The following is a 14310-nucleotide window of genomic DNA, read 5'->3' on the forward strand; positions in this document are numbered from 1 at the left end:
ATGTTTTTTTTGGGTTCATTTCGTTTAAATGAGACCAAGGTCATATAACTATTTATTCAATAGGGGAAAAATGTAAGTAGACAAAGTTCCATGTCAATAGGTGAAGCCACCATTATAACAATGATAAGATACAGGACAGTCTCCTATCATCATCAACAGTAGAAGAACAAACCCTTGCACATGCATAATCTCACACTTATAGTACAGTGATAGCAGAGGAGGCTGGTGGGAGGAGCTATAGAGGACAGGCTCATTGTAATGGCCAGAATGGAATTAATGGAACGGGGTTAAACATGTGGTTTACATATGTTTGATACCGTTCCATTTATTCCATTCCAGCCAATCATGTTAGGTAAGAGACAGACAAGGGGTTGAATCTAGCTAGATAACACCTGCATGGCCTGGCTGCCTCCTGAAGGAGCAGAATATTTACTGAACGCTAGAGCGCCTGATTAAAAACGTCACATTAACATCCAATTAACACCACACCGGGCCCTCATCCCTGACAGAGATGGAGAGAGAAAGATACAGATATCCACATAGAGAGAAACGAGACTCAGTCGGACACAGAGAGAGAGAAAAAAAGGGGAGTGAGGGATCCAGTGACGGAGGAACAGACACTGGCCCATGTAGAACCGAGGTCAGTCACTGTCAACCTAAAGATTAGGGCCGGTTCACTGGGTGATGAACTGCCTCTATACAAGCACATTATTAGTAAGAACAGCCTACATGACTAACATTAACATAGGGTACCCTTTGAAGCAACCTTTACGTGTGATGAAATTATTGCTATACTTGTAATCTGTCACGAAAAGGGTTGTGTGGCGGGTTTCTTATCATAAACTGTTTAAGATTTAACGCTGCAGATCGTATTCTCTTCTTGACTGGATATTTGGATTCTTGGGATGTCATAAGACCAATTTAAGCTTGTGTCTCAAATAGATCCCTATATAGTGCACTACATTTAACCAGAGCCCTATTGCCCCTGGTCAAAAGTAGTGCACTAGCTAAGGAATAGGATGCCATCTTTGGATGTGACCTAAATCCCTTTCAGAGTAGTGTTAGGCTAGTCTAATTAGCAGGGTTTTCTCCCCCGACCCTACATGTTAGTTAAACTGACACAGATCTGCTGATCCCTTTAGTGCTATGAGACAGATATGGGATTAGCGCAGTCAAAGGAATATACTGAGGTGCTTTCAGCCATTCCATTCCAGGAGATGTATAATGCTGATTTTGGGGTTAAACAGATCCAAAACATCCAAGTTTGATACTGCAAGCCTCACTGTCAGGTTATCAACAAATTACCACTGAACAGCATCCATTGTTTTTCCATATATGTGTTTTACCCTATGCACCCAAATATTAAGCAGCAGTTCTCATAGGTACAGGTAGTTTGACGGACAGGTTTCTTATACTGTAGTCACTTTCTTATAGTCACATACGTACATGGGTCCAGTGTTTTCCTCAGCAGGTCTCATTGGTAGTCCCCATTGTGGGTGGGTAGTAAAGGACAGGTTTGCTCTCCCCACATAGCAGAGTGCACTTACATTTAAGTCATTTAGCAGACGCTCTTATCCAGAGCGACTTACAGGGTCAATTAGGGTTTAAGTGCCTTACTCAAGGGCACAGAGATTTTTCACCTAGTCAGCTCAGGATTCGAACCAGCAACTTTTTGGTTACTGGCCTAACGCTCTTAACTGCTAGGCTACCTGAGTCCACTGTGGGGTGGTTTAAGGTGGGTTGTTCTCCCCACATAGCAGAGTCAGCACTGTGTGTTGGTGGGTTAAGGTGAGTTCTGCCTCCCAACAGTCTCTGTGGGGTTGGTGATTTAAGGTGGGTTGTGTTCCCACTCCAGTCCAATCTGGGCAAAGCAATAGAGGAAGGCTAACATGGGTGGAGCCACTGTACACCAACCTGGAGAGAGACAGAGAGAGACACCCTTAGAGGCCAGCAACACATACACATTCACTTGTTTACAGTACACCCATCATTTCACAGTACATACACTACCGTTCAAAAGTCTGGGGTCACTTAGAAATGTCCTTGTTTTTGAAAGAAGCCATTTTTTTGTCCATTAAAATAACACGAAATTGATCAGAAATGCAGTGTAGACATTGTTAATGTTGTAAATGATGGGATTGAGATCCGGACTCTTCGCTGGCCATGGCAGAACACTAACATTCATGTCTTGCAGGAAATCAGCCATACTGCTCGTTCTGTGCGTGGTGGCATTATCATGCTGGAGGGTCATGTCAAGATGAGCCTGCAGGAAGGGTACCACATGAGGGAGGAGGATGTCTTCCCTGTAAAGCACAGCGTTGAGATTGCCTGTAATGACAACAAGCTCAGTCCGATGATGCTGTGACACACCGCCCCAGACCATGATGGACCCTCCACCTCCAAATCGATCCCGCTCCAGAGTACAGGCTCATTCCTTCGACGATAATTGGGAATCCGACCATCACCCCGGTGAGACAAAACCGCGACTCGTCAGTGAAGAGCACTTTTTGCCAGTCCTGTCTAGTCCAGCGACGGTGGGTTTGTGCCCATAGGCGACGTTGTTGCCGGTGATGTCTGGTGAGGATCTGCCTTACAACAGGCCTACAAGCCCTCAGTCCAGCCTCACTCAGCCTATTGCAGACAGTCTGAGCACTGATGGAGGGATTCTGCTTTCCTGGTGTAACTCAGGCAGTTGTTGTTGCCATCCTGTACCTGTCCCGCAGGTGTGATGTTCGGATGTACCGATTGTTACATGTTGTCTGCCACTGTGAGGGCGATCAGCTGCCCGTCTTGTCTCCCTGTAGCACTGTCTTAGGCGTCTCACAGTACAGACATTGCAATTTATTGCCCTCGCCACATTTTCAGTCCTCATGCCTCCTTGCATCATGCCTAAGGCACGTTCACCCAGATTAGCAGGGACCCTGGGCATCTTTCTTTTGGTGTTTTTCAGAGTCAGTAGAAAGGCCTCTTTAGTGTCCTAAGTTTTCATAACTGTGACCTTAATTGCCTACCATCTGTAAGCTGTTAGTGTCTTAATGACCGTTCCACAGGTGCATGTTCATTAATTGTTTATGGATCATTGAACAAGCATGGGAAACAGTGTTTAAACCCTTTACAATGAACATCTGTGAAGTATTTGTATTTTTTACAATGAAGATCTGTGAAGTTATTTGGAGTTTTACAAATTATCTTTGAAAGACAGGGTCCTGAAAAAGGGACGTTTAGCCCAAAATGATAGTTCCACTAAGCACAAACTGGATGGTGTATCGCTGCAGAATGCTGTGGTAACTATGCTGGTTAAGTGTGCCTTGAATTCTAAATAAATCCCCACACCACCTCCTCCATGCTTCACGGTGGGAACCACACATGCAGAGACCATCCGTTCACCTACTCTGCGTCTCACAAAGACATGGTGGTTGGAACTAAAAATCTCAAATTTGGACTACTCAGACCAAAGGACAAATTTCCACCGGTCTAATGTCCATTCCTCGTGATTCTTGGCCCAAGCAAGTCTCTTTTTTTCTTATTGGTGTCCTTTAGTAGTGGTTCTTTGCAGAAATTCAACCATGAAGGCCTGATTCACGCAGTCTCCTCCGAACAGTTGATGTTGAGATGTGTCTGTTCTTTGAACTTTGAGCATTTATTTGAGCTGCAGTTAACTCTAATGAACTTATCCTCTGCAGCAGAGGTACCTCTGGGTCTTCCTTTCCTCTGGTGGTCCTCATGAGAGCCAGTTTCATCATAGCACTTGATGGTTTTTGCAACTGCACTTGAAGAAACTTTCGAAGTTCTTGACATTTTCCGGATTGACTGACCACGTCTTAAAGTAATGATAGACTGTCATTTGTCTTTGGTTATTTGAGCTGTTCTTGCCATAATAGGGACTTGGTCTTTTACCAAATCTTCTCCATACCACCCCTACCTTGTCACAACACAACTGATTGGCTCAAACACATTAAGGAAAGAAATTCCACAAGGCACACCTGTTAATTGAAATGCATTCCAGGTGACTACCTCATGAAGCTGGTTGAGAGAATGCCAAAAGTGTATAAGAATATTTTGAAGATAAATACACAATGCAGAAGACGAGAGTACTAAAAACGAAATAGAGTACTAATGGTCAATAGGGAATTGTTAATGGAAATAGTTGTGTCTCAGTTCAACAGCTGTTTAGAATCTGTGGAATGTCAGTCCTGAACTCAGAGCTACGTGTGCTGTGTTTTCATTGGTCTGGGTAGTGGTCTAGGGCACTGCATCGCAGTGCTAGTTGCGCCACCAGAGTCTCTGGGTTCGCGCCCAGGCTCTGTCGCAGCCGGCCGCAACCGGGAGGTCCGTAGGGCGACGCACAATTGGCATAGCGTCGTCCGGGTTAGGGAGGGTTTGGCCGGTAGGGATATCCTTGTCTCAGTATGTAAAAATGTAATAAAAATGTATGCACTCTACTGTAAGTCGCTCTGGATAAGAGCGTCTGCTAAATGACTAAAATGTAAATGTAAAAATGTCTGTACATTGAGTCTGGAGCAGGATACTTGTTCTTTGGCCCAGTTGTACTGCAAGGACTTCTTATTGGTCAACCCCAGGCTAGGGTGGGGGGTTATATGTGGCATCCTGTTTCTTTGTTCTGTGGAGAAAAGCTGAGGACAAGGGAGACTTAACATCTACCTCCCAGCATAACATCTATGATTAGTCCTTCTCAAAAAAAACTATTTTTTTCCCCCTGATTTGCTTTGGGGTTTGTGTTATTTAAGAATAACATCAACTGATAACAAGTGTGCAAAGTTGCCATCAGGGCAAAGGGTGGCTACTTTGAAAAATCTCAATTTGAAGAATCTCAAATATAAAATATAGTTAGATTTGTTTAACTCTTTTTTGCTTACTGCATGATTCCATATGAGTTATTTCATAGTTTGTCTCTATTATTGTACAATGTAGAAAATAGTAAAATAAAGAAAACCCCCGGAATGAGTAGGTGTGTCCAAACTTCTGACTGGAACTGTTTGCCATCTTTTGGAAGAAAAACTATTGAACTCAAATTGTAATTAATTATAGGTCATATTTCATAGAAATCTGGAAACACTTTAAACAGGACCTGCAGTCAAGGTTGTTTTGAAAAAGTCTCAGTCTGTTCACCTCAGTTTCACCCAGTTCTGAATACAAATGCTCAAAATGTCTGTCCTTGCTCACAGACACCTCCTTCCACTCTCCATCTCCTTCTCTGGCTCATCTCCAGCCTCTCACCTTGCTGCTCCAGCCCATACCTCCCCTCTACTCCTCCTCTTCCTCTTCCTTTCCCTCCCCCAGACCTGGCTTGTCTACCGCCTCTCACCTTGGTGCTCCAGCCCAAACCTGCGCCCATGCCGCTGCAACACAGTGTAACTCCCTTGATTCTCTCTGTCCTGATCAGACTCTCATTATCATCTCATCTCTGGCTCTGACAGACCAGCCAGCCAAAATGGGAGCTACACTGTCTTAGCCAGAAGAGATTCAACAGAGGTAAGATAGAAAGCTAGAGGTAGAGAGACAAAAAGAGAGAGAGAGTACAGAATGTCAGCTTTTATTGTAGGATATTTTCATTCATATCTGTTTTATCGTTCAGAAATTAGTGTTTTATGTATCTAGTGCCTCCATTCAGTTACTATTGGGCAAACATAACCCAAAACACACCCAAAACAAACTGCAAATGCATGTAAGGTGTTTGTAGTCACAAGCTTGATGTAGTCACTGTGTGCAAGGAATATAGGATCAGAAATACTAAACTTTTGACTACTTTAATACCATATAAGTGTGGGGGGGACACCCTGTCAAGTTTGAGATCTGCTCCCCTGACAGACAAGACTGAATTTGATACATGTACTTTCCCTAGAGGTCAGACCTTTACACCTTGTCTAAATGTAGCATGTACAGTTGAAGTCGGAAGTTTACATACACCTTAGCCAAATACATTTAAACTCAGTTCACAATTCCTGACACTTAATCCTAGTAAAAAATTCCCTGTCTTAGGTCAGTTAGGATCACAACTTTATTTTAAGAATGTGAAATGTCAGAATAATAGTACAGAGAATAATTTATTTCAGCTTTTGTTTCTTTCATCACATTCCCAGTGGGTCAGAAGTTACACTCAATTAGTATTTGGCAGCATTGCCTTAAAATTGTTTAACTTGAGTCAAACATTTCGGGTAGCCTTCCACAAGCTTCCCACAATAAGTTGGGTGAATTTTGGCCCATTCCTCCTGACAGAACTGGTGTAACTGAGGCAGGCTTGTAGGCCTCATTGCTCGCACACGCTTTTTCAGTTCTGACCACAAATTTTCTACAGGATTGAGGTCAGGGCTTTGTGATGGCCACTCCAATACTTTGACTTTGTTGTCCTTAAGCCATTTTGCCACAACTTTGGAAGTATGCTTGGGGTCATTGTCCATTTGGAAGACCCATTTGCGACCAAGCTTTAACTTCAAGACTGATGTCTTGAGATGTTGCTTCAATATATCCACATAATTGTCCAACCTCATGATGCCATCTATTTTGTGAAGTGCACCAGACCTTACTGCAGCAAAGCACCCCCACAACATGATGCTGCCACCCCTATGCTTCACGGTTGGGATGGTGTTCTTCAGCTTGCAAGCTTCTCCCTTTTTCCTCCAAACATAACAATGGTCATTATGGCCAAACAGTCCTATTTTTGTTTCATCAGATCAGAGGACATTTCTCCAAAAAGTACAATCTTTGTCACCATGTGCAGTTGCAAACCGTAGTCTGGCTTTTTTATGGCGGTATTGGAGCAGTGGTTTCTTCCTTGCTGAGCAGCCTTTCAGGTTATGTCGATATAGGACTCATTTTACTGTGGATATAGATACTTTTGTACCCGTTTCCTCCAGCATCTTCACAAGGTCCTTTGCTGTTGTTCTGGGATTGATTTGCACTTTTCACACCAAAGTATGTTCATCTCTAGGAGACAGAACACATCTCCTTCCTGAGCGGTATGATGGCTGAATGGTCCCATGGTGTTTATACTTGCGTACTATTGTTTGTACAGATGAACGTGGTACCTTCAGGCGTTTGGAAATGGCTCCCAAGGATGAACCAGACTTGAGGTCTACAATTTCTTTATGAGGTCTTGGATGATTTCCTTTGATTTTCCCATGATGTCAAGCAAAGAGGCAGGTAGGCCTTGAAATACATCTACAGGTACACCTCCAATTGACTCAAATTATGTCAATTAGCCTATCAGAAGCTTCTAAAGCCATGACATCATTTCCTGGAATTTTTCAAGCTGTTTTAAGGCACAGTCAACTTAGTGTATGTAAACTTCTGACCCACTGGAATTGTGATACAGTGAATTATAAGTGAAATAATCTGTCTGTAAACAATTGTTGGAAAAATTACTTGTGTCATGCACAAAGTAGATGTCCTAACCAACTTGCCAAAACTATAGTTTGTTAACAAGAAATTTGTGGAGTGGTTGAAAAACGAGTTTTAATGACTCCAACCTAAGTGTATGTCAACTTCCGATCAACCGTAGCTGTTCGCTTATGGATTCCATACTATGTTCTCTTTGCTTGGGGAATCAGTACTAGTATGCACTCATCGCTTTTGGTCATGAATCAAGTTGCTGCTCAATTGCTGGCTATTTAGCGTAAACTTTAGAATTTAACATTACTTTTACATTTCAGTCATTTAGAAGACACTTTCATCCAGAGTGACTTACAGTTGGTGCATTCATCTTAAGATAGCTAGGTGGGACAACCGGATATAAGAGGCCTTGTAAGTACACTTTTCCTCAAGAAAGTAGTTATCAGCAAAGTCAAAGCACAAGGGAGGGGAGGGGGCAAAAGCAAGTTTTGGTTCAGGAAAGTTGTATGAAAAAAATGACAGCATTGAGACAGTTTTCATAACCAGAAATCAGTTTTTGATTTCCTATGACATATGTCATGTTAATAACTAAAGCTAGTTACCACTCAGACACTGTACACACCTGCTTTTCTAATCACTGCCATTTAACCCTCTATGGCATGGTGTTGCTCTCAGGCAACAAACAACCTTTTTGGACCTAACACCCTTAAAAAAATATATTTTTTAAATATATCTAAAAAAAAATATATATATATATAATCCCCTGACATGTCTGTGTCCAATGAAATGAGGGGCTAAAGTGGGTGTAGCCTTTTGTCTGGGGGTGGAGCAGTTCTTTCAGGAAGCAAAGTCGCATTGGGGACAGTGCCACCAATTGGTAAGATAAAATCACTTTAACATGTTTAAATTGAAATAACTTTATATAAAAAAATATATGCATGTTCATGAGTATGTAAAGAACTAATGTTTGATTGTTTAAAGACTTATTTTGTTTTTATTTATATACTAAAACTATGTTTTTTGGTCAGTTGCCCCAGGGCAACATTGTGCAGTTATTGCCCGAACAAAAGTGGTCTATCATGCTAAACTGTGGAGATGTGCATTATGACCATAGTCAATGTTTTTTACTGATACTTACCGGAAATTAACACTTTAAGGGCGGAAGGTAAATTATCAAGCAGTTATTCCCTCTGACAGTGAGCTTGAGGAGAGTCAGGAAGAGTGGATCCCCGAATCAGGTTTGAGAGACATTTATGATGTCAGGAGTCATTTAGGGGTCAGTCAGCAAAGTAATGTGTATGTGTGGTGTTTGTGCGTGTTTGTTTGCATGCGTGTCAGTGGATGAAGAAGGGTGACACATTCACATTTGTGCTACCTGCTTTCTTTTTTAAATGGGAATGCCTGTCTGTTGACAATGAGACAGTCTGAGGATGAAGATGTAGCAGAGGTTGATATTCCACACCTACCCTGGTGGAGCACACCCCACAATGCATACCCAGAATGGCAGGGCCTGCTTTCAAGATCTGATGATATCATGTCCTCTCTCCAGTACTTCAAGCAGGTTCTCTGAAGACATTCTGGAAGTTATTGTAGGGTAGTCAAATCTATATGCGATACAATGTAACGCAAACAAGCCCCTTAACCTTGGCAACAGATTACCAGGCGTTAACTTGATGTGCAATGCTGAGCTGAAGAGAGCAGGACGTGGATCTTTTGAACAGAAGATGGCCATGGTCGGAGAAACCCCCTTGCATGTTGTGAAGTGGTACGATAACTTCTCAGTGACCCTTCTGAATGATTACTCTGGAGCCCACCCAGTCACCGAGGTTGACAGGTGGGATCGCAAGCGAAAGATGATCACCAAAGTCACCTGCCCTGCTGTGGTGAAAGAATACAATGAGAATATGGGTGGGGTGGTTCTGCTTGACTTACTGATTGCACTGGACCAGAACAAAATCAGATCAAAGAAGTGGTACCCCTGGCTGGTGTTCCACTTCCTGTATATGATAATCTTGACCACCTGGCGGCTCTACCGAAGAGATAGTGAAGGCACTGGCATGAGAAAGAAGGAACAAATGAAGCTATATACCTTCAAGTCATACATCGCTGAAGGCCTATGCAAAATGGAAAGGGTCTGCAGCGCAAGAAAGGTCGTCCCAGTTCCACAATTGCTGGTGAGTATGAGGAGAAGAGGAGAAAAGGACCCGCTGCTCCAATTCCAGTCCCTGATGTGCGCCTGGATGCCCACTGGAAGATTATGGCTGAAAAGAAGGGGAGATGCAAGGTACCAGGGTGCACATGTACACCAAAAGCCAAGTGCTGGAAATGTGATGTCCACCTCTGTTTCACATCCACCAGCAACTGCTTCCTGAGGTTCCACACAGAATAGGAAATCAGTGTGCTTTGTAAAAAAGAGAAACACTGATTCAAACAATAACCCACACAAACACACATTCAGACACACTGAAACACACACACGCATGCACATATACCTGCACACACAGGCTAACCCCTCCACACACACTCTCTCACACAACGAGCAAGGCAACCTGTCGTGGAAAATTGCAAGATTATGTTATAATACTTGTATTACATTATAATAGTTGTTACATTCGACAGAATAGAGTATTGTGTGTGTGTGTGTGTTCCACTGAGGATGGGCCTCTATGAGATCGCACTGACAGAGGAGATTTACGATGTCTTTGGGTGATAAAACCTAAAGAGCATTCCAGATAACATGAGGTAATGGTTCTGTGCTATGAAGTACCAGGAACGAGATTAGAACCTCGTTTTAAAGACCAAACTGAGCGATAATTTATAGCGAATGCTATCTGGGCAAGGGATACTCCTTTCTCAAGTAAACGTCCCTCTGTGAAGAGTTCCTAAGACCTGTGGTTCGTCATGTAGGTTGAGAGGGGTGTATCTTGGCTATAAAAGATCTTTGTAATTTTCTGTAGTCACTTTTCAATGGTTCATTAGAGATAGCGCAACACTGAATGTCAAAAAAGGCTATTGCAAAGCTCTTATTATTAAAGATGTAATTTAAGTATAACTCTGACTGGTGTGTAGTTTGTAACTCTCCTCATTTGGTAAAGCAGAAAAATGCCACCACAAACCCTTGCTTGGATTTCGCCCTAACCCATCTGAACAAGAGGAATACCTATGTAAGAATGCTGTTCATCGACTACAGCTCAGCATTTAACAACATAGTACCCTCCAAACTCGTCATTAAGCTTGAGACCCTGGGTCTCAACCCCGCCCTGTGCAGCTGGGTCCTGGACTTCCTGACGGTCCGCCCCCCAGGTGGTGAGGGTAGGAAACAACATCTCCACCCCTCTGATCCTCAACACTGGGGCCCCACAAGGCTGCGTTCTCAGCCCTCTCCTGTACTCCCTGTTCACCCATAACTGCGTGGCCATACACACCTCCAACTCAATCATCAAGATTGCAGACGACACTACAGTGGTAGACTTGATTACCAACAACGACGAGACGGCCTACAGGGTGGAGGTGAGGGCCCTCGGAGTGTGGTGTCAGAAAAACAACCTCACACTCAACGTCAACAAAACAAAGGAGATGATTGTGGACTTCAGGAAACAGCAGAGGGAGCACCCCCCTATCCACATCGACGGGACAGTAGTGGAGAAGGTGGAAAGTTAAGTTCCTCGGCATACACATAACGAACAAACTGAAATGGTCCACCCACACAGACAGCGTGGGGAAGAAAATGCAGCAGCGCCTCTTCAACCTCAGGAGGCTGAAGAAATTCGGCTTGTCACCAAAAGCACTCAAACTTTTACAGATGCACAATCGAGAGCATCCTGTTGGGCTGTATCACCGCCTGGTACGGCAACTGCTCCGCCCACAACCGTAAGGCTCTCCAGAGGGTAGTGAGGTCTGCACAACGCATCACCGGGGACAAACTATCTGCCCTGCAGGACACCTACACCACCCGATGTCACAGGAAGGCCATAAAGATCATCAAGGACAACAACCACCCGAGCCACTGCCTGTTCACCCCGCTATCATCCAGAAGGCGAGGTCAGTACAGGTGCATCAAAGCTGGGACCGAGAGACTGAAAAACAGCTTCTATCTCAAGGCCATCAGACTGTTAAACAGCCATCACTAACATTGAGTGGCTGCTGCCAACATACTGACTCATCTCTAGCCACTTTAATAATTACAAATTGGATGTAATAAATGTATCACAAGCCACTTTAAACAATGCCACTTTATATAATGTTTACATACCCTACATTACTCATCTCATATGTATATACTGTACTCTATACCATCTACTGCATCTTGCCTATGCCGTTCGGCTCATCCGCATTAAAATTAAAACACTCGCATTAAAATCTGCTAACCATGTGTATGTGACCAATAAAATTTGATTTGACACAGTCATTTGGATGTTGGTTTATATGAAATGTGAGAAACATTTATACATGGTGTTAGTTGTAATTACTAGTAGTTTGTTTATTTGATTGTTTGATGTTTTGACTTTGAAGCTTCTAATTGTGATTGGTTGGAACCATTTGTGTTTGATGTTTGTCAAAATAAAACATTTTCTAATGCATATATTGCTTGTTTTCCTTATTCAACTTATCATATGTACTATAGAAAACCTTGGCGTTTCAGTACCCTAGTAGCACATTGTTGCCCTGAGGCAACAAACCAATATCACATTTTATGATAAAATGTCCCTTTTACAGGACCCTGTCTTTCAAAGATAATTCGTAAAAATCCAAATAACTTCACAGATCTTCATTGTAAAGGGTTTAAACACTGTTTCCCATGCTTGTTCAATGATCCATAAACAATTAATAAACATGCACCTGTGGAACGGTTGTTAAAACCTCTCTAAGGTACGTGAGACGTTAGTGACCCACCTCTTCAACAGCCAGTGAAAGTGCAGGGCGCCAAATTCAAAACAGAAATCACATAATTAAAATTCCTCAACATACATGTATTTTACACCATTTCAAAGATACACTTATTGTAAATCCAGCCAGTGTCCGATTTCCCAAAAACTTTATGACGAAAGCAAACGATTATGTTAGGTGAGTGCTTATTCACAGAATAACACAGCCATTTTTCCAGCTAGAGAGAGGAGTCACAAAAAGCAGAAATATAAAAAAAAATAATCACTAACCTTTGATGATCTTCATCAGATGACACTCATAGGACTTCATGTTACACAATACATGTATGTTTTGTTCGGTAAAGTTCATATTTATATCCAAAAATCTGAGTTTACATTGGCGCCTTACGTTCATAAGTCACAAAACATCCTTTGATTTTGAAGAGAGCCAAATCAATTTACAGGAATACCCATAATAAACATTGCTAAAAGATACAACAATTATGCATGTGTAACGGACGTGAAATGGCTAGCTAGTTAGCGGGTACGCGCTAGTAGCATTTTAATCAGTTACGTCACTTGCTCTGAGAATTAAGTAGGGTTGCCCCTTGCTTTGCAAGGGCCGCGGCTTTTGTGGAGCGATGGGTAACGACCGTGCTTCGTGGGTGACTGTTGTCGATGTGTGCAGAGGGTCCCTGGTTCGCGCCCGTGTCGGGGCGAGGGGACGGTTTAAAGTTATACTGTTACATTGATGCTGTTGACCCGGATCACTGGTTGCTGCGGAAAAAGGAGGAGGTTGAAAGGGGGGTGAGTGTAACGGACGTGAAATGGCTAGCTAGTTAGCGGGTACGCGCTAGTAGCATTTCAATCAGTTACGTCACTTGCTCTGAGACTTAAGTAGGGTTGCCCCTTGCTCTGCAAGAGCCGTGGCCTTTGTGGAGCAATGGGTAACGATGCTTCGTGGGCGACCGTCGTTGATGTGTGCAGAGGGTCCCTGGTTCGCGCCCGTGTCGGGGCGAGGGGACGGTTTAAAGTTATACTGTTACACATGGAATTTTAGATGCACTTCTCCTTAATGCAACCGCTGTCAGATTTCAAAAAAGCTTTACGAAAAAAGCAAACCATGCAATAATCTGAGTACAGCACTCAGAGCCCAATCAAGACAAATATAGCTGCCATATTATGCAGTCAACAGAAGTCAGAAGTAACAATATAAACATTCACTTACCTTTGATGATCTTTATCAGAATGCACTCCCAGGAATCCCAGTTCCACAATAAATGTTCGTTTTGTTCGATAATGTCCATCATTTATGTCCAAATTCCTCCTTGTTGTTCTAGCGTTCAGTACACTTTCCAAACTCACGACGCGCGGGCAGGTCCAGCTGAAAGTACGGACGAAAAGTTAAAAAGTTATATTACAGTCCGTAAAAACATGACAAACGAAGTATTGAATCAATATTTAGGATGTTTTTAACATAATTTTTCAACAATGTTCCAACCAGAGTATTTCTGTGTCTTCAAAATTGCGATGGTATAGAGCTCGCTCCCACGTGAACGCGCCTGGCCAGAGCATGTTCAGGTCATGGCAGACCTGACTCAATCCTCTCTCCTTCGGCCCCAATAAACAGTAGAGGCATCAGACAAGGTTCTAACGACTGTTGACATCTAGTGGAAGCCTTAGGAAGTGCAACATTACCAATATCCCAATATCCCAATATCTTCAATAGGAGTCGAGTTGAAAATCGACCAACCTCAGATTTTTCACTTCCTGGTTGGATTTTTTCTCAGGTTTTTGCCTGCCTGATGAGTTCTGTTATACTCACAGACATCATTCAAACAGTTTTAGAAACGTCAGAGTGTTTTCTATCCAAATCTACTAATAATATGCATATTCTCGCGTTTATGGCTTTGTAGCAGGCCGTTTACTCTGGGCATGCTTTTCATCCGACGTGAAAATACTGCCCCCTACCCCAAAGAAGTTAAGACAATAACAGCTTACAGACGGTAGGCAATTAAGGTCACAGTTATGAAAACTTAGGACACTAAAGAGGCCTTTCTACTGACTCTGAAAAACACCAAAAGAAAGATGCCCA

The 14310-nt window shown here is 42.8% G+C and overlaps 1 protein-coding gene across 4 annotated transcripts in view; it reads right to left on the bottom strand.

Annotated features, from left to right (window-relative positions):
• Positions 1–39: 39 nt before the first annotated feature.
• The window catches only part of hhat (hedgehog acyltransferase), a 122615-nt gene continuing 108344 nt past the window's right edge, over positions 40–14310 (bottom strand). For all 4 annotated transcript variants that reach the window (XM_055928571.1, XM_055928580.1, XM_055928562.1 and 1 more), the window contains one exon: positions 40–1914. In XM_055928571.1, the coding sequence (XP_055784546.1) occupies positions 1885–1914 (30 nt within the window). In that variant the 3' untranslated portion in view covers positions 40–1884. The remainder of the gene's footprint in view (positions 1915–14310) is intronic.

The sequence above is a fragment of the Salvelinus fontinalis genome, chromosome 1 (genome assembly GCF_029448725.1).
Source record: "Salvelinus fontinalis isolate EN_2023a chromosome 1, ASM2944872v1, whole genome shotgun sequence".
Taxonomy (NCBI): Eukaryota; Metazoa; Chordata; class Actinopteri; order Salmoniformes; family Salmonidae; genus Salvelinus; species Salvelinus fontinalis.